General features: G+C 37.3%; 2 protein-coding genes across 2 annotated transcripts; both read left to right on the top strand.

The window, feature by feature from the left end:
• The first annotated feature begins 6,241 nt into the window (after nucleotides 1-6,241).
• Nucleotides 6,242-7,425, top strand: LOC111151965 (olfactory receptor 2A25). Its single transcript, XM_022510213.1, has one exon. The coding sequence runs from the start codon at nucleotides 6,427-6,429 to the stop codon at nucleotides 7,423-7,425; it is 999 nt and encodes a 332-aa protein (XP_022365921.1). The 5' UTR covers nucleotides 6,242-6,426.
• A 10,202-nt stretch (nucleotides 7,426-17,627) lies between these two features.
• Nucleotides 17,628-18,558, top strand: LOC111152023 (olfactory receptor 2A12-like). Its single transcript, XM_022510294.1, is given in 2 exon segments — nucleotides 17,628-17,759; nucleotides 17,761-18,558. Coding segments are annotated over 2 exon segments (930 nt in total).
• Nucleotides 18,559-18,845: the final 287 nt, after the last annotated feature.

Here is an 18,845-nt window from a genome sequence, read left to right as displayed (position 1 = left end):
CTCCTTCCTTCCCCTGGAGGGCCACAGTGCAACCTGGGGAGCACCTCCCCCTCAGAGGTAAAGTCTGAACCCTGACTCCTCTGACCTTGTTTGTAACTATGCCAACCTCTGCTCTGGGTCTTAGCCCTAGGGATGGTGGCTGCTTCACTCAGCTCCTATCTGTGTATCACAGAGCTCCATTTTTAGTGTTGAAACTCTGCAACATCACTTTAACCATTTTGTTACATTTAAATCAATATTGAAATATCTGTGTGACTTCTATTCCTATGGGATTCCCATCTGATTCAAAGAGAGGTTTGAAAAACACTCTGAAATTTGGGACAGTTATACCAGTGATTACATCCAATATCTGGGCAGGTATGAGGGTTAAAGAACAGAAAATTACTATGTAATATTTCTAAAATTACCTAATGTGTTTCAAGGTGATCCAGTAATCATTAGGTGTGGTGTATGGTACCTATGCCTTGAGCGAAAATGCCCAAGACATTTACAAGTTTTGTTCACTAAGTGAAGACAAAACAATGAAGTAAAAAAAAAAATAAAAAAATAAAAAGTGAGCACCAGGTCAGACAATGGTATTATTAACAATAAATACTGTTATCCCTTTCTAAAACGAGCAGAAGAAAGAAACATAAAGGTCAAGAAAAAGAGTGTTGAACAGAAAACAGAAATGGTAGATAGTCTAGTTATCTCAATATTTACACTGAATGAAAATAGATTACGTTCTCCTATTTCCTCATTGATATTTTCAAAACCCATAAAATATAGCTTTATATGTTTATAAGAGCAACTAAAACGGTCACAAAGCAAAGCTAGGAATAAGGGTATTGAAGAACATATCCTGTGCAAATATATGATGAATTGAAGCAACAATGTAAATACTAGGGAGATATTTGCCTTTATGGTTATATAAGGCAGAAAGCATTAATATAGATAGTTACTATATACAAATACACACAACAGGCTGTCAAGAAGATGTAACAATCATAAATGTGTATGTATGTGACAACATAGCTACAGTATAGAAATAGGGGGGAAGAAACCCGGAGAATTATCATGAAAAGTTTTTTTAAATCCAACTTGGTAGTGGGGGATTTACAAAAGTTCTCAGAAACAAACTGACGGTTTTAGGAAAAAATCAGAAATACAAGTTCTGAAAAAAAGGAATTAACAAGCTTGATGTAATACAGGAAGAATCCTACACCCAAGAAATAGAGAGGTGGCTCAGTCGATTAAGCATCTGACACGTGATTTTGGTCATGATCTCAGTGTTGTGAGATTGAGCCCTGCGTTGGACTCTGGGCTCAGCATGGAATTGGCTTGAAATCCTCTCTCTCCCTCTGCCTGTGCCCCTTTCCCCACTCGTGCTTGCTTTCTCTCTCAAAATAAGTAAAATCTTTAAAAAAAGCAATAGAGAACATACATTACATTCAAATAATATAAAAATTGCAAAATTTAAATATATACAAAGCAACAAAACCTCTCCAATTTTCAAAGAAAAATATCACAAGGATTCATTATTTTACCACGGTGATAATATATTTTAAATTAATAATAAAAGGTAATATAAATATTTGGAAACCTAAAAACATACTTCAGCACCATGTGTATTTTAAAAATGAAGTTAATAGGGGCGCCTGGGTGGCTCAGTGGGTTAAAGCCTCTGCCTAGCCTCTGCCTTCGGCTCAGGTCATGATCCCAGGGTCCCGGGATAGAGCACCACATCGGACTCTCTGCTCAATGGGGAGCCTGCTTCCTCCTCTCTCTCTTTGCCTGCCTCTCTGCCTACTTGTGATCTCTCTCTCTGTCAGATAAATAAATAAAATCTTAAATAAAACGAAGTTAATAATGATGAAAGTTCTGAATACCACACTTGAGATGGATGGCTAAAATGGTAGAAAAAAGCAAATTTATATCTCAGTTTACATTTATTAAAAAAAAATAGGACACAAAAAGTAAGTTCAATAGTCAACTCAGGAAGATGATCAAGAATTAAAATAAAAAGGGGCATCTGGGTGGGTCAGTCACTTAAGCGTCTGCCTTTGGCTCAGGTCATGATCCTGGAATCCCAGGAATTGAGCCCCACATTGGGCTTCTCACTCAGTGGGAGTCTGCTTCTCCCTCTAACCCTCCCCACCATGTTCTCTCTCTCTCTCTCTCATTCACTCTCAAATAAATAAATAAAATCTTTTAAAAAAGAGAATTAAAATAAACATAGGAGTTTATGTAAGAGCAAACCTTACTGATGAAAATAAAGAATTTTGAAGATCATTAAAATATAAACCTAGTTCTTGTTAAAAATACCAATAAAATAAATAGGTTTTGAGGGAAAGAAAGAGAAAAGGTCTATATATAAAATTTTAAGTATAATACATTATTTAACCAAAAAAGTAGAGATTAAAAACAGAATTCTATGAAAAAAATTTATTTTGATAAATTTTAAAGTTAGAAATGTTACTAAAACTTCCTTATGTAGAAATAGAAAATCTGAATAATAATGATTCAAGAAAATTGAATCAATGACCAAAATTATCCTAAAATCAGAGAACACTAAGTCAAATAGTTTCAAAGGCAAATTTTTCCAATCTTCAAGAAATGGCTCATTTTCCTATCATGTAAAACCTTTTTGAGAACAGAAGAAGAGGGACAACTATCCAATTATTTTATGAGGCTAACGCAATATCGATGACAAAACTAGTAAAGGATAGTAGAAGAAAAGTAACTTACTAAATAAATCTCAAAAGGTAAAACAAAAATCTTAAATAATTAATAAAGCAAACACAGCATTTTCAATATCAAACAAAAGATATTTTTCAGATAAAATAAATTATTAGCAAAAAAATTTTTTGAGAAAAATAGGAGCTTTAAATGCTAGTAGAATTAGAAATTGAAGAAATATGGTAAATTTATATGTTTAATAAGTTGGACCATGAACAACATACAGGTAATGGTGACTATTTCTCTCTAGGCATCAGAGGCCCTTGGACATTATCAGTATGGGAGAGTAGCATCTTTCCAGCATGTCAGAGTACAAATCTGGATGCCAGTTACCAATAGGCCTCTCCTTGAACAAGTGTGTTGGAGAAAAACCCATTTCAGATCTACTGAAGGTCAGTGCTCTCAAGGTAAAAAAAAATTGATCTATCCATAATTTTCTTGATTGGCATGTACACAGTAAAATAACTTTAACTTGGGAAATTCTACTTCTTTTATATTTGAGTATAAGATAGATTTGGATAAAAGAACAAAAGAAATTTAAGTCACAAAGTCACCATCAAATTGACTCTGTTGTATTTTCTAATATTATATGATGGAAGCTAGTTAATTTCCATTTTAGGAAGAAGAGAAAATGTCATAGCTACAGACCTAGGGAGCCTTGGTCTTTCCACCTACTTGAGCTCAGAATCTCTGGAAATTAAAAAATAGAGATTGTTTCCTGCTGAGAATTTTCCTTCCCTTTCTGTACTCTAGTTAAATTCTACAAAACAGGATATAACAAGTCCCATTGGGATACTTTATCCATTTCCTGACTCTTTACCATGTTCCCCATAGCTTATATAGGTCCTGCTACCTGGTCTTACTTTATAAATTGTATTCCTTGTGGTGACCTGATGAAAAAATAAGATGCATGGTTAGTTGGGTCAGATGTGGTATAAAGCTTAGACAACACCAAAGAGGATGGGAAAAATATGAGTTTCATCTGCCCTAAATACCACATAATCTATTTATCTATTTGCGGGGGGCGAGGGGGCTTGTGGGTGCATGGGGCTGGGGGGACGTTGATGTTTTTGAAACTGAAATCCAAGATTGTGTTAATTGTGATATACGAAGGAGCCTGGAAGACATCCTCATACTTCTTACATTTAGGGTCATGGTGGACCCCACAGTGAGTGAAGAAATCAGCAGCAGCAGCATCTTGTCATGAATGTCCCTGTAAGAAAACCAGAGGTAAATGCAGTGACAGCCCCTCTTCTCCAGGAGCAGTAGTTGGCAGTGTGCAGGGTGGGTCTTCATCTCTCCCCTTACACCAAACACTGAAAAACATCTTGAGAAGTGGGTGCACTGAGCAGAGAATGAAATCCTCTCTTCTGAAAGAAATCCCATTGCCTCTGTTGAGAAATTTTTCTTTCAAGAGATCGTTGGAAGAAAATAATTTCAATACTAACGTACAGATCCTGTTTACTTTATTGGCACACTTGTGCTTCAACCAATTTCTACCCAGTTTGTCTCCTCATTTTTAGCTGTAAATCTGACATACGTTGATTATCTAGCCTTTGTTCACTGTACAACATCAGACAGGCTGTAATGAACAATCACAACACAAAATGTAATTGCTAGTGTCTGTCAATGCCAAATTTCTGCTATTTATAGACTTAGCTAATAGGATAATTCAAAAGTTATCATCTCTTTTAGATACACTTACTATGTGTCATTTGCTCTCCTGAATTTAGTGCTGAGTTTCTTGTTTAAATTACAACAGCTGTTTGAGAGATTTGCTTGAAACTCTTTCCATTGCCTCATGAAATTTAATGGTGTTTTCATGAAATAATGGGCTTGATTGACCAAAAGGGAATTTGTTACAGAAGAGGAGTGTCCTGAGGGTTTTATTTTTAAAATATGAAATTTCTTGTGGTGATTTATTTAAATATAAGAATTACCATCTTTGCGAATCCTTTTAACAGTGCTGTCATTCCAGCCAGCTGGTTATATACACCAGCAGACATGAACTGCCTTATATGACATGAAGCAGGACATAGACTATGTTCAGTAAATATCTGTGGATTTTAGATTTTGTCTTTTAGGTATTTGCAGGTAGGAGGAAGATGAGGTAATCATTGGTCCTTCTACTTGGGTTTATTGTGTGCCTTCATCATATGAAATCTTAGAAATAGCTTTGTGATCTTCTTTGGCTCTAGTTAGTGCAAGAAAGTTGAACTGAATATGACTAACATATGGGCCAGTGAATCCTATTGTTGGAAGGGACCTTAGCATTCTTCTGGTTCAACACAGGAATGTTATCTTGAATAGATGGTTGGTCAATTTCTGATTTAAAACATTCACTGACTAAAGTCCACCTCCAATAAAGCAGCTAGTTTTCAAGGAGGTGATTCCAATTGTTACAGCTATTTTTTGAACTAAGATAAAATCATCCTTCAATAATTTCTACTATGAATTCTGATTCTGTCTTTGATTCTGTCTTTGAAGCAAGGCAAAATGTTAGTTGCTTTTGTTTATGAAATCTTTCAAATATTAACAGAAAAGTTGGGAAACTGATAGATAGGAACTCAATTATGAATTCTTCTAGGATTCTTATTTTAGTGAAATTCAGATGAATTCTGGACTGAAGAAAGATATGGAGTCAGACAAAATAGAAACAATGGCTTAAAAGTTACAATGATTCAAACTTCAGAGTACCTACTCTGTTATGGATTCTTTTAAAATTTAACAAGCCACAAAAACCTAAAGATTCATGATAAATAATAATAATTTTTTATGTAGTGTTAAGCTATAAAATATGCTAATGATCCTGTGACTATGACTCCATAGTCAGGGCTCTTGCTCTAATCTTGGATAGGGATCGGTACTTGTTAGGTCCCAGGCTATGACCCACCCTGAAATCATTCAACCACCATTTTTGCTAATTAAATAGAATAAAATAATATAGAAAATACATTTCACCTAATAAGGACACAAGGATATGTGTGTGTGTGTGTGTGTGTGTGTGTGTGTGTGTGTGTGTGTATACTAATGCATGTATGTACGTAGTAGATATTTCTTACTATAGGATGTGGCAAAATATTTGGGAAAAACTAGATAGGTAGGTAGGCAGGTAGATAGATACAGAATTTAAATGTAACATAGAGTGTAAGAGGGGTGACAGAGGTAACATCCTGATGATGAGATAACACAATCAGAAAGGAACATCTGTAGGTACAAAAATCAAAAGATAAAGGTCTCCATTTGAAATCTAGCCAAAGTTGTGTCAAACAGCCTGCCATTCTCTTATTACATTCAAGGTAAAGCTCAAGATCTCAAGGCTAAAAAATAATCAATATACTGAAAGCACAAATTCATGGGAAAACCTAATGGAAGAATCACCGACATGTACCTTCCCTTCTTCCCATCCTCATATATGAACACACATGAGCCAACCTGTGATAGAATCATTACAAACTGAGGGAAGTACTCAGTCTTATGAAGGCAATTTAAGTATTATTAACATTTTGTACTATGGTGAAAGTTGGTCAATAAACATAAGATTTACTGAAGACTGTAATAGAATGCTAGGATTTAGCTTATTGCTGTGAAAAAAATTTCCTTCTGTGTCATTTGGAATGTATCCTTTTCACTTAGTAAGTGACAAACAGGACAAAAATCTCATTGAAGATGTTTTCTTAGGAAATAAATGATGACACACAGAGACCCATGCTGTTTAAACACTTCCCTCAGGCATTCAGACTTGGTGAGCTCTGTTATCTCTTTCACAGGGAAATGGGGGGAAATCAGACCTCTGTCACAGAGTTCATCCTACTGGGATTTCCCCTCAGCCCAGGGATTCAGATGGTTCTCTTTGGGCTCTTCTCTCTCTTCTTTGTCTTCACTCTGCTGGGGAATGGGGTCTTCCTGGGGCTCATCTCACTGGACTCCAGACTGCACACCCCTATGTACTACTTCCTCTCCCACCTGGCCATCGTCGACATAGCCTATGCCTGCAACACTGTGCCCCAGATGCTGGTGAACCTCCAAAATCCAGATAAGCCCATCTCCTTTGTTGGCTGTGTGACACAGACCTTTCTTTTCTTGACTTTTGCTCATATTGAATGTCTTCTCCTGGTGGTGATGTCCTATGATCGGTATGTGGCCATCTGCCACCCCCTCCGGTATTCTGCCATCATGAGCTGGAGGGTCTGCATCACCCTGACGTTGACTTCCTGGATTTTAGGAGTCCTCCTGGCTGTAGTACATCTAGTGTTACTCATACCATTGCCCTTCTGTGGACCCCAGAAAGTTAACCACTTTTTCTGTGAAATTATAGCTGTCCTCAAGCTTGCCTGTGCAGATACTCACATTAATGAAATTGTGGTTTTAGCTGGAGCAGTATCTGTGCTGGTGGGACCATTCTCCTCAATTGTGATGTCTTACATTCATATTCTATGTGCCATCCTAAAGATTCAGTCCGGTGAGGGACGCCAGAAAGCCTTCTCCACCTGCTCATCCCATCTCTGTGTGGTTGGACTCTTTTATGGCACAGCCATCATAATGTATGTTGGGCCCAGATATGGGAACCCCCAGGAGCGGAAGAAATACCTCCTCCTGTTTCACAGCCTTTTTAATCCCATGCTCAATCCCCTGATCTATAGTCTGAGGAACAAAGAAGTCAAATCTGCTCTGAAGAGGATGCTTGAAAAAGAGAGAATATCATGAAAACCTGTAGAATAATAAAATAACTGAGATTAAAGGGGCCTGAGAAATCATCTCATCCAATATTTACCAGGATTCATAAGTATGCTCTAGGGCATCCTTTTCATCTTCAGATTTTCCTAGCACTCTCTCTCAAGAAAGACCATTCTACTTTCCTCCCTCTGGCATTGAAAGTCAATGTTATACAAGAAAATGAAAATAACTTCCTGCTAGCTGCACTGTAGACACACTTTTAAAAATTATATGAAATATTCTGAATAAAAGGAAGTAAGTTTGTATATTTTTATGTAATCAGGACTAGTAGACAACATTTTATAAAATAAAGCAAGGTATTGTCAGAACGTTTAAGACACAGCAATTGGGAGAGGTTGATAACATGATAATTTCAATATTTGAAATTCAGCAGCTGTCATGTCCTTCAAAAATCAGTCTACACTTAAAATGAAATTCCTGTATAAATTCCTGTGGTAGCAATGTTTTCTTAGGCAAAATCAACAAGTGGGGAAGAGCATAAGCCATGGCTTCAAGGGAAAGAGAAAGAAAAATATAACTATGATGCCACTGCCAATAACAAAAAACCCCAAAGGAAGTCTGGCTGGTAAATATATGGACATTGGATCTTTCTCTGTTATTTGTTTTCTCTGCTTGGGGAATGGAGGTGGTGATATGTGGAGGAGAAGAGAGCAGAATTGTTGGGTCATTTGTCTCCAATGGGAAGTGACCAACACGTGGAGAAAACTTCCTAGCAAATGAGAACAGACTATAAAGCACCTAAAAATACTGGATAAAATATTTTAAAACCCATAATTTTTAAGTACACAGCTGGGCTTGCAAGAGCATAAATAAAATTCTCAAAGGACAAAGATAAGGCATAATCACCAACTGAGTGGTGAGACTGTAAACCAGCACCTGCCTTTCAGGTCACTTTGAATCCCTAGGACTCCAGGTTGCAATGACTGCAATAGGCCATGAGAGATACAGCTTTCCCTTCTGTAAGGCAGGAAATTAGAATACAGACGCCTTCATGAAACTGGACCCTTCCTCCATTACCATCGGGAATACAGTAATAAGCAGTTACTCGAAAAGCTAACTTCTCAGTGGAATCTACAGAAGTCAGAGGACAGCGGGAAAAGACCTTTAAAGCATTGAAAAACAGAGGTCACTCAAAAATTTTATAGACGGAAGAGTACCCTTCCAAAACCCAAATGAAATAAACACATTCCCAGACAAAAACAAAAATAAAACCGACAAGCAAACAAATGAATTTGAGTCTTTATTGCCAGTAGGTCTACACTGCAAGAAATCCTAAAGAAATACCTCTTTCTAGCTGCAGGAATGCTCTCTGATCATAATGGGTATAATTTTTTTCTCTAAATATTAAGAATATTTACTTTATCCTTGGTTTTCAAAAATGTTACTGCAGTATTTCCAGGTATCTTTTATATCAATTTATCCTGGTTGTGATTTGCTGAGATTTCTGCATTCATGGGAGCATACTTTCACCATCAGTGGGAAAGCTCAGAAATAACTTCTTCAAAATTTGCTTTTCTCCCCATTATATTTTTCTTTCCTCTTGAGAATATGTTAGAATTTTTTTTTACCACAGTCTTTTATATCTTTCAGATTCAACTTTATTTTTCCATTATTTTTCTTTTTATGTTTTTATTTGGTAGTTTCCTGTTAATCTTAATATGAGATCTTGGTCCTGCTCTCCATCAGGGACAATCATCTGTTAAATTCATCGAGTGTTTTTTCAATTTATTATTTATTACTGTTTCAGAATGAATTTTTTTTTAAGATTTTATTTATTTATTTGACAGGGACAGATCACAAGTAGGCAGAGAGGCAGGCAGAGAGAGAGAGAGGGAAGCAGGCTCCTGGCTGAGCAGAGAGCCCGATGCGGGACTCGATCCCAGGACCCTGAGATCATGACCTGAGCCGAAGGCAGCGGCTCAACCCACTGAGCCACCCAGGTGCCCCGTGAATGAATATTTTATTCTTTCTGTAGATTCTAATACTTCACTGAAATATTACATTTTTTATTCTTTATATCTTCATTTCCCTTTCCTTTGACAAATTATAGTTACTTGAGTTTTTATTTGTAACTTTAGTATCTGTTATATCTGGTATCTCTACTGTTGACTATTTTACTTCTTGATTATGGATAACTTTTCCTTGCGTTAAATGATTCATTTTAGAAGATGTAAATTATGTCATACTCCTATAAAGATTTTGATATGTTTTGATTTCCCTGAATAAGCAGTGAATTTGTTGAAGACCACCTTGTTTCTCTTGGGGTTCCATTTTAAGTTGGCTAAAACTAACCAATTTCAGTTTTACCCCTACTGCTCAGGCATCATTTCTGTGCCTACACCAAGGTTTTTATGATGAGCTCTTCATCCTGGCTAGATTATAACTCTAAAATCCCCTGAACATTTTGCAACTTCTGAAGTTTCTGTTCAGCTCCTTTCAGCTCCTCTCAGTTCTCATCATCTTTTGGCACTTCAGCCATTGGTCTCTGTTAGGTTTCAGCATCCATGTACTTAGGACTAAGAAATGCCTAAGAAAATTCCCCGCTCCTCTCACAGAGTTCCTTCCTCTTCCACATATCTAGGCCAACTCAATTCCCAGTTCTCTTATTTTTCTGTAACTCCAGTTTCTGTTGCTTGCACCCATCAAGACTGCCCCTTTCTGCTTGGACTCTATTTTTACAGCCACTGTTTGGGAATATCTTCTGGAAGAAAGCCTCTGTGAATGTGAGCTCATTTTGTATATCTCTTTTCCTCAAGGAGCACAACTCTGTACTATTGGTGTTTACTTCCTAAACACCCTCATCTAAAGCCTAATTCATTTCCAATTATCTTAGCAACTTTACCTTGCTCAACAAATCACTAAATATTATCAAATAAAAATTTTGTGAGAAATTGATCTCATTAATGGTTAAAGCAGCATGAAAATAATGTTGCCAGTTTGAAGAGTTGAATTACATATAAAGGCAAGGGCCTTTATATGTAATTCACACAAATGGCAAAATGCTCCAGTTAACAGTTTTGTTTTTATTACTGAAGTCTCTATTTATTGGTAAGTAAGAACTGGGGCAATATAATCCTGAACCATATTCCAAAAGATGTGATTCTGAAATATCAAGTCATGTACCTGAGAAGTAAATGTTAAGGAAGTTGATTTGTGGTTTTTAATCATAGATACCATGTGATAAGGTTTCATTGTCTGAAAAGTGAGTAATTAGCTGTGTTGGACTGAATTGTGTTCAAATTTATATGTTGAAATCATGGTCCTGTAATACCTCAAAGGAGGGACTTTTTTGGAGAGACTGGGTTTTATAGAGGTAATTATATCAACATCAGGTATTTAGAGTAGCTCTAACCAATACAGCTGGTGTCCTTATAAAAAGAGATTAGGACACAGACATAAACATGTGAAGACTCAAGGAGAAGATAGCCATCTACAAGAAGACAGACTTTGGAAGGAACCAACATGGTCCACTCCGAAATCTCAGACTACTAACCCTCAGGATTGTGAGGAAATAAACTTCTATTGTTTATGCATCCCATACTGTGGCATTTTGTTATAGCAGCCCTAGCAAACTAATAGAGAAGTGAAATAGCCAAATGAATATTAATTAGCAGACAGCCAAGCATTGTTTGGTACAAATCAGTTACCAAAGATACCATTTTTGGGTTATGGACATTGTGGGGGTATGTGCTGTGGTGAGTGCTGTGAAGTGTGTAAACCTGGCGAGTCACAGTCCTGTACCCCTGGGGCTAAAAATACATTATATGTTTATTTTTTTTTTTAAATACCATTTAAGCAGCTACTAGAAAATTCTTCACCATGACAAAGAGTTTAAGTTTGGAAAAATTTTTTTTTTCTTAATTGTCAAAGTCTTTTATTGAGATCTTTTGGAAAGAAACAATATCTCTAGTATCATTACACAAAACTAATATCCTAGATATTTTCAAGTTAATGTTCATTTTATGAAAGCACAATGACCACAACAAAACTATTTATAAATTTGCCAAGGATTGCACTTCTCTGAGATGCTCTAAAAGAATCATATAAGCAAAATTTACCTTAAAAATTAAAGTAATATGAAAGTAAATACCATTATGGACAGTATGGATGTATTGTGATATATATCTATATCTATATCTGTATCTATATATAGATGCAGATATATGTATTCTTCAATCACCAAACCACGTTGATGATTAATAGATTGAATTCAGAAGAGAAAAAAGGAATCTCATCCATGCTAACTATTCCCTAACTTCATGTTTTATACACCAAGTGCAATAAAGTTTGGAGAAGTCATCAGAAACCTAGTTATAAGGTTTCTAAATAGACAAGAGTTAGACATGTGAAGGGCTAGAAAAGTTTCTTTACATTTTTTTTAGCTTATTCATATAAGCTGTGAAGAGCAGCTGTATGTTATCTGTGGAGACAGGAAATATGCTTTTTCTTCAAAAAATTATAAGCACTGTTCAATAGAAATAATGTAGTAAGGATCTCTAAAAATCCTCTGCTCCATAAAGAAAAAAGTATAGTGACAAATTTGTAGAAATCAACTCTTTCAGAGCTCGGGGTGGTGGGGGAAGACAATAATCTGGGGAGTGTGCATGCTATAACTGCTGATCTTGTTAAGAACCATGAACTTTAGGATGGTTAAACTTGGTGTGTTTCCATCTCAAACTCCCCAGCTTTGCAGTATCCTCGAAAACCAACAGCTCCGCAATTGTCATGGAAACCAGCATATCTACAGTCTCTGGAGGGAGAAAATAAGGTTGAAGCAATAAAAGAGCAAAGAATTGATAAACTATTGAAATTAAATTGAATTAACCTAAATCATATTATTATACATTAAAATGCCACTAAGGAAAGAACTCAAATATATATTTGTGTGTGTGTGTGTGTGTGTGTGTGTGTGTGTGTGTGTGTGTATATATATATATATTTAGAAGTGACGAAAGAATTAAAGAAACAACAAAAGAATTAAATAGTGCACTACAAAATATTTAACAAAAAGGGGCCAGTAATGAAGGAAAGAACAGAAGAACAAAACACTATAAGATATATGGGGAAAAAAATTGCAGCGTACAAATGTTGATGTTGGAGTTGAGTGCATCTGGGTGGTTCAGTGGGTTAAGCAGTTGGCTCTTGATTTTGGCTAGGTCATGATTTCAGGGTTCTGGGATTGAGCCCTGCATGTAGCCCCTCATGTCAAACCCCCCACTGAGCCACAATTTGGGAGTCTGCTTCTCTCTAGCTCCCTCTGCCCCTTCCCACACTTGCTCACTCTCTCTAGAATAAATAAATAAATCTTTAAAAAATTAAAAAATAAATGTTGATGTTTTGGGCGTAGAGTCTAGGTAGGTCTTAGATCCTGTACTATTACACTCTCATCCAAATGGTGGAATTAAAACTAAATTTTATCAACATCGGAGAATATAATTAACACTTTGAATTAACACTTTAATTAGCAATAAAAAATTACATAGAGCTATAGTAATCACAAAAGACAGAAGAAGAGAAGAGAGAAAAAATAGAAGACATAGGGGTATAGAAGTGCGTTTCTTAATGTATACTGCGGAACAGTCCCCATATAAAGCCCGCACTCTCAAAAGCAACAGAAGGAAAGCATGAGAGGAAGCTTATAATTGGGGTCGTCTAAGTGGATTTAAAGATGTTGAATTTACTCTTTTGAGACAGGAGGTTAGTGGGCACTGCTGATTCACACTGATGTGCACTAGGCTAACATTCAGTCTGGAACACTGCATTTGGGAAGAGGCCTGGTAGGGCATACGAACTGAAGTGTTATCAGCATGTAAAATGCAGTGAAATCCTTGGGACTGATGAGGTCCCATAGAAAGTGGACAGAAAATAGGTACAAAGAACAAACCTTGAAAAATGCCAGTCTTCATAGGTCAGGAAAATGAGGAGAAACCCACCAAGGAGACAGAGAAGGAGCAATCAGGAAGGTAGAAGGACCACAGGGGGAGCAGAACAGCGTAAGAGTGGAGGGAAAGGAATGCTTCAAAGAGAGAGCACTGTTGACTGAGTTATATGGTGCTGGCAGGTCAAGTCAGATAAGCACGGAGAACTGGTCATTGGGTTTAGCAAAGTCAAGATAATTAGTGTCTTGGAGAAAAAGAGTTTCACATGCTGACTGGATGTGTTCAAGGGAATAGGAGCAAAGACATTTGAGACAAATTGCTGGAGAGGAGTTCTTGAGTAGGCAGGAGGGATGGGACTCATAGTATAAGTGGCGGGCTGTCCTTCATGAGGGTCAAAAGCAGTGACTTCAGAGTAACAGCAGAGAAGTTGGCAATGAATGCAGATCTAGGACCCTGGTCAATGTTTTAGTTAGATTGTGAATTGTTATCTGATAACTTCTGTGTTCCCAGTGACTCTCAGTAGCTGGGACTGTGGGTGGGCAAATTCATGGGAGGTTTAAAGAGAGAAAATATGGAGAAAAATCATCTTAGAGAGAAGACTAGGGAAACAGGATGAGTTCTGGTGACATCAAGGCCAAACTGATGTGAATAGTCATGAATTTAAAGTGGCCTGAGTCATCAGGGTTATGTGTTTTTCTCCAGATGTGTGGAGGCGGGCAAAGCCATCCACCATTTAAATTCAGTCTAACACCTGAGGGCTTAGAACAGAAGCATTAAAATTACCTCTGTAAGTGCAGGATGGAAAAAGAAATGTCAAAAAAATGAACAAGTATTTAGGGGGTGGCTTACAGTCAAAGGAAGACAGGAAAGTACTGAGGGAATAGGGTTCAATCTCTGAGTTTCCATGTAAAAGCAAATATTTACAGTGGAAATTTTTGATAATTCACTTTACAGTAACACTTTTTAGCAGACAGAGATTATTCACTCCCTAGGGAGGATATAGTCCTTTGAGGTGCTGCCTTAACAAGCCCCATGGGGGACACCCATATATCATAACATTTAAACCATTCCAAGAGGGGACATTGAAGCAGGCACACTTGAAAATAAAGTACATAAGAAGTCTAAATATTTGAGGCTTGTACTATGTGACATAAGCCATCAAGTATGACTTATATCTGCTACATTTTCATGCCAACGTTCTCCTGAGTAGGATCACTCATGCCATTCTTCCTGAGTTCTCATTTTTCTGCATAAGCAGATGCACACAGATGCGTACACACGGATAACAGAGCTAGAGAACTCTGCACAGGTTTTACACTGCTCTGTAGGGAAGCCGTAGAATGGTAGGAAGACACTTTGTAATGTGTTCCCTGGATGTCACAGGTATGCCTCTGGGGAATGGGTTGTTTTTAGGTGATCAGAGTATATAGCCCTCCCACCTAGACACCTCCTGAGCAGCCCTGAGTACCGTCCTCTTGGTCAAGGTGGAAAGGATACTTGGGACTCATCATCCACCAAACCCACTTCACAGAGTAGGTGACTCATTTGCCCATCTCTGTGAGTTTTCCTACATTCAAGCCGAGTTTAAAAAAATATACCAGAAATAGCATCTCCCTTTGTATAAATCATTATAGAGAAACTGGTTGATGAGTAACAGAAAAGCAAGGCAGAAGGATGGCAGAAATCATCAGGTTTAAAGAGAAGAAGAAGAAGCCACTTTTGTGAGACCCCTTTCTCCCACTATGCTGGGGGTCTTAGTAATACCAGTATTACTAACCACTACGCTCTCACAAGCCCTCCTCAGTCTCACCTATGGGAAGAGGCAGGTGGAATTAGATGTCTGTGACTCATGGTATCAAACTGAAAGGGGCATAAGTGCCATCTAGTCCATTTGCCTCTTTCTACAATTGAAGAAGATGAAGCCAGAGGTCTTACACAATTTTCCTTGACCTGTCATTTCTTCCCCGGCTACACTATCTGATTGTACCACATATTAGAAATATCTTCCAACCAGGGAAGTGAGAACATGGGAGCTCCTTTTATATGCTGCCCAGGAGGGAAGTGTTAATTAGTGGCAGGGAGAAATCCTATTGTTATTTGATAAAATTCCATTATTATTTTTTGTTTATCAGTAAAGCTGGTAGAGGTTTCTGATTAGCTTTTTCTTATTTGGTGTCTCAAGCTTGCTCTTCCAAGATGGTAGTCCTCATCCTAGGGGTGAGGTCCCCTAGGGGAACACGTTGATCCTAGAATGGAATTATGTGATCACTAGTTTCACTTAAAGTTAGGAAGTAAGTATAGATGGTGGAAATATGGTAAAACACACACACACATGCGCACACGTGCACACACACACACACACACACACACACAAACACAAAAAAACACTACTACAGAGTTTCTCTATTTCACCTCTGTTCTGTATCGGGCACCATATTCAGTGAAAACATTTGCGCTATAAAATTTTAAAAGTTTAAATGCGCTTTACTTTTTAAGTCACTTTTGAGAAGTGTGGATTTTTTTAAACAATGGAACTAAAGTAAAAATGTGTTATTCTTAAATTTAAAAAATGCAAAAAGAAAAATAGGAGAATCCAGGTCAGTGGGTGTAATATGATGTAATGAGATGATCTTCTCTTTGTTTGAATTCTGTGTAAGGAGTATTTGCTACATTTAGGATCCTCTCATTTGTATTCTGACAGGTTGGTTTTCAGCTCTCATATTTAGATCTAAAATCTACCTGGAATTTATATGGTGTATTATGTGAGGTAGGGGCCATATTCTCACTTTGTTCCACATGGATAGTTAACTGAGCCACATTATTAAATACCAGTGCCTCCTTTGCCAGACATGGTTGAGTGTGCGTATACAAGTGCATGCGTGTGTTTCTGAATTTCCAAGTTAATCACATTGTTCTGTTGATCTGGTTGTTTATCTTTGCCCCAATACCATGATGATTTAATTACTGTGGCTTTATGATAAGTGTTGGCGATGGAGTAACTGCTACCTCATTCTTCCTTCTCAAGATTTCCATGGCTATCCTTGACCTTCTGCATTTCATATAACATTAAAATGAGATTATTAATTTCCACACATTAAAAAAACCTGCTGGGATTCTGATTTGAATCTCATTGAAAGTACAGATCCATCTGGAGAGATTTAGAACTTTATAAATCATCTAATCTGTAAACACACACACATACAAATATCCTTCATTTTGTCCATTGACCTTGAATTCAGAGTTTTTATAAAAATCACTCATTGATTTCAAGAATTTACCTATGATTTTTTTAAAAAGATTTTATTTATTTATTTGAGAGAAAGAAAGCATGTGAGAGAGAGCAAGAGCATGAGTGGGGTGTTTTTATTTTTTTTTCCAACTTTTCTTTCTTTCTATCTTAGTAATTTTGAATTTTTGTTGTTCTTCACCCAGCTCCATGGACCCTGCTTATATAATATGTAATATATAATACAGGAGTGTCTCGGTCTCTGGTGTTCTAATGAGAGAGCCAGGAAGTGTACTGGCTTCTTGCTAGTCACTTTATTCAATGGCCCAATAGCTGTTTTATATCTCCTTTTATATCCAAACACTTAGTTTCAAGCAATCATATTAGTATAGTCTATCTCCCAAAACTTGCATTGACTCTGTAAGAGTTGCAGGTATAACATCCCGCTTTCATACTTGGAGCATACATGTTTCTGATTCATTTCTGATGTTGCAAAAATGATCTCATTGTAAGCTTTGGCTATCTATTTGGGGGTTTGCATTTTATATTTTGATTTCTCATCTCCATGTGTTAGGAACTCCTCTTGAGCACAGATCTTTCTTCTTAACTAAATATACAACCAATAGTGTAGTACAATGTTAAAATTGTTAGTGTCAATTATTATTGTTCATATTTCTGGGAGAAAATAGAAATTAGTGGAAGCAGAGGTAAATGAAAGAGAATCTGACCCTATTTCTTTATTAGCTTCAGCTGATTATTGCTTACAATGAATTTCAAGAAATGACATTTCTTCGATTTTTGAAAAGCAGCCAGAGACCCTAATTTGTATGTGAAATCTACTAATTGTTAATATTGGTCAATAACTAAATTTATTAGATATCTCTAAAAGCCAAATGTACAGATCAGTATCACAGACTTTGGCCTAGATTGGATCCATGAATTACCGACTTGTGGCCTTTGCGTCAATTCTTACTCTGTATGAATGTATCCTTCCTTTTTCCTTTTCTATCACTCAGCTCCAAAATTCCCGTGCTAAGTGCAGCATTGTACCTATCTGCCAAAAGAACATGGGAAGCAATCAGACATGGATCACAGAAGTTATCCTGCTGGGATTCCAGGTTGACCCCAAACTTGAAGTTTTCCTCTTTGCGTTCGTCTTGCTATTCTATAGCCTCACCGTGATGGGGAACGGACTCATTCCTAGGGCTCATCTGGCTGGACCCCAGACTGCACACCCCCATGTACTTCTTCCTCTCAAACCTGGCCATTGTTGACATGTCCCATGCCTCAAGCATTGTCCCCAAGATGCTGGCAAATCTTATAATGGAGACGAAAACCATCTCCTTTGCTCCATGCTTACTTCAAACATTTTTGTATTTGGCACTTGCTGTCACAGAGTGTATGAGTTTGGTAGTAATGTCCTATGATCGGTATGTGGCAATCTGCCATCCCTTCCATTACTCTGTCATCATGAGCTGGAGGATATGTACTGTCTTGGCTGCCACTTGCTGGATATTCAGCTTCCTCTTAGCTCTGGTCCATATTATTCTCATTCTGAGGTTACCCTTCTGTGGGCCACAAAAAATCAACCACTTTTTCTGTCAAATCATGTCAGTATTCAGATTGGCCTGTGCTGACACTAGACTCAACCAAATTGTTCTCTTTGCGGGCTCTGTGTTTGTTTTAGTCGGGCCCCTCTGCTTGGTGCTGGTGTCCTATATGCACATCCTGTTGGCCATCCTGAGGATCCAGTCCAAGGAGGGTCGCAGGAAAGCCTTCTCTACTTGTTCCTCCCACCTCTGTGTGGTGGGGCTCTTCTTTGGCAGCGCCATTGTCATGTACCTGGCCCCTAAATCCAGCCATTCTCAGGAACAAAGAAAGATTCTATCACTGTTTTACAGCCTTTTCAACCCTATGCTAAACCCACTGATCTATAGCCTGAGGAACTCGGTGAAGGGTGCCCTGGGGAGATTTCTGGGGAAGAAGTCATCGGTGTAAGGGATGGTTTGGAGTATTTCAAGACTGTGAGCTTTTTCCACATGGTTCTGGGTTCTTGAATGCACTTTTTTGTCCCTTAATTTAACAAACCCAGTACTCTTTATCTTTGGATTTCTTATAAAATGAGACTATAAATACTCTTACGTTTTAAGTCATTGATACAAAACCTGAGATAAATAGTATGAAAAAGAAAATCACAGTCTAATGAACAGAGATGCAAAGAGCTTAAAGAAAATATTAGTAAAATAAGTCCACAAAATAATATTACATTTTGATAAAGTTTTATC

This window comes from Enhydra lutris, unplaced genomic scaffold (assembly GCF_002288905.1).
Source record: "Enhydra lutris kenyoni isolate GAN:26980312 unplaced genomic scaffold, ASM228890v2 scaffoldscaffold27, whole genome shotgun sequence".
NCBI classification, from domain to species: domain Eukaryota; kingdom Metazoa; phylum Chordata; class Mammalia; order Carnivora; family Mustelidae; genus Enhydra; species Enhydra lutris.
This window is presented reverse-complemented; position numbering and strand designations above follow the sequence as displayed.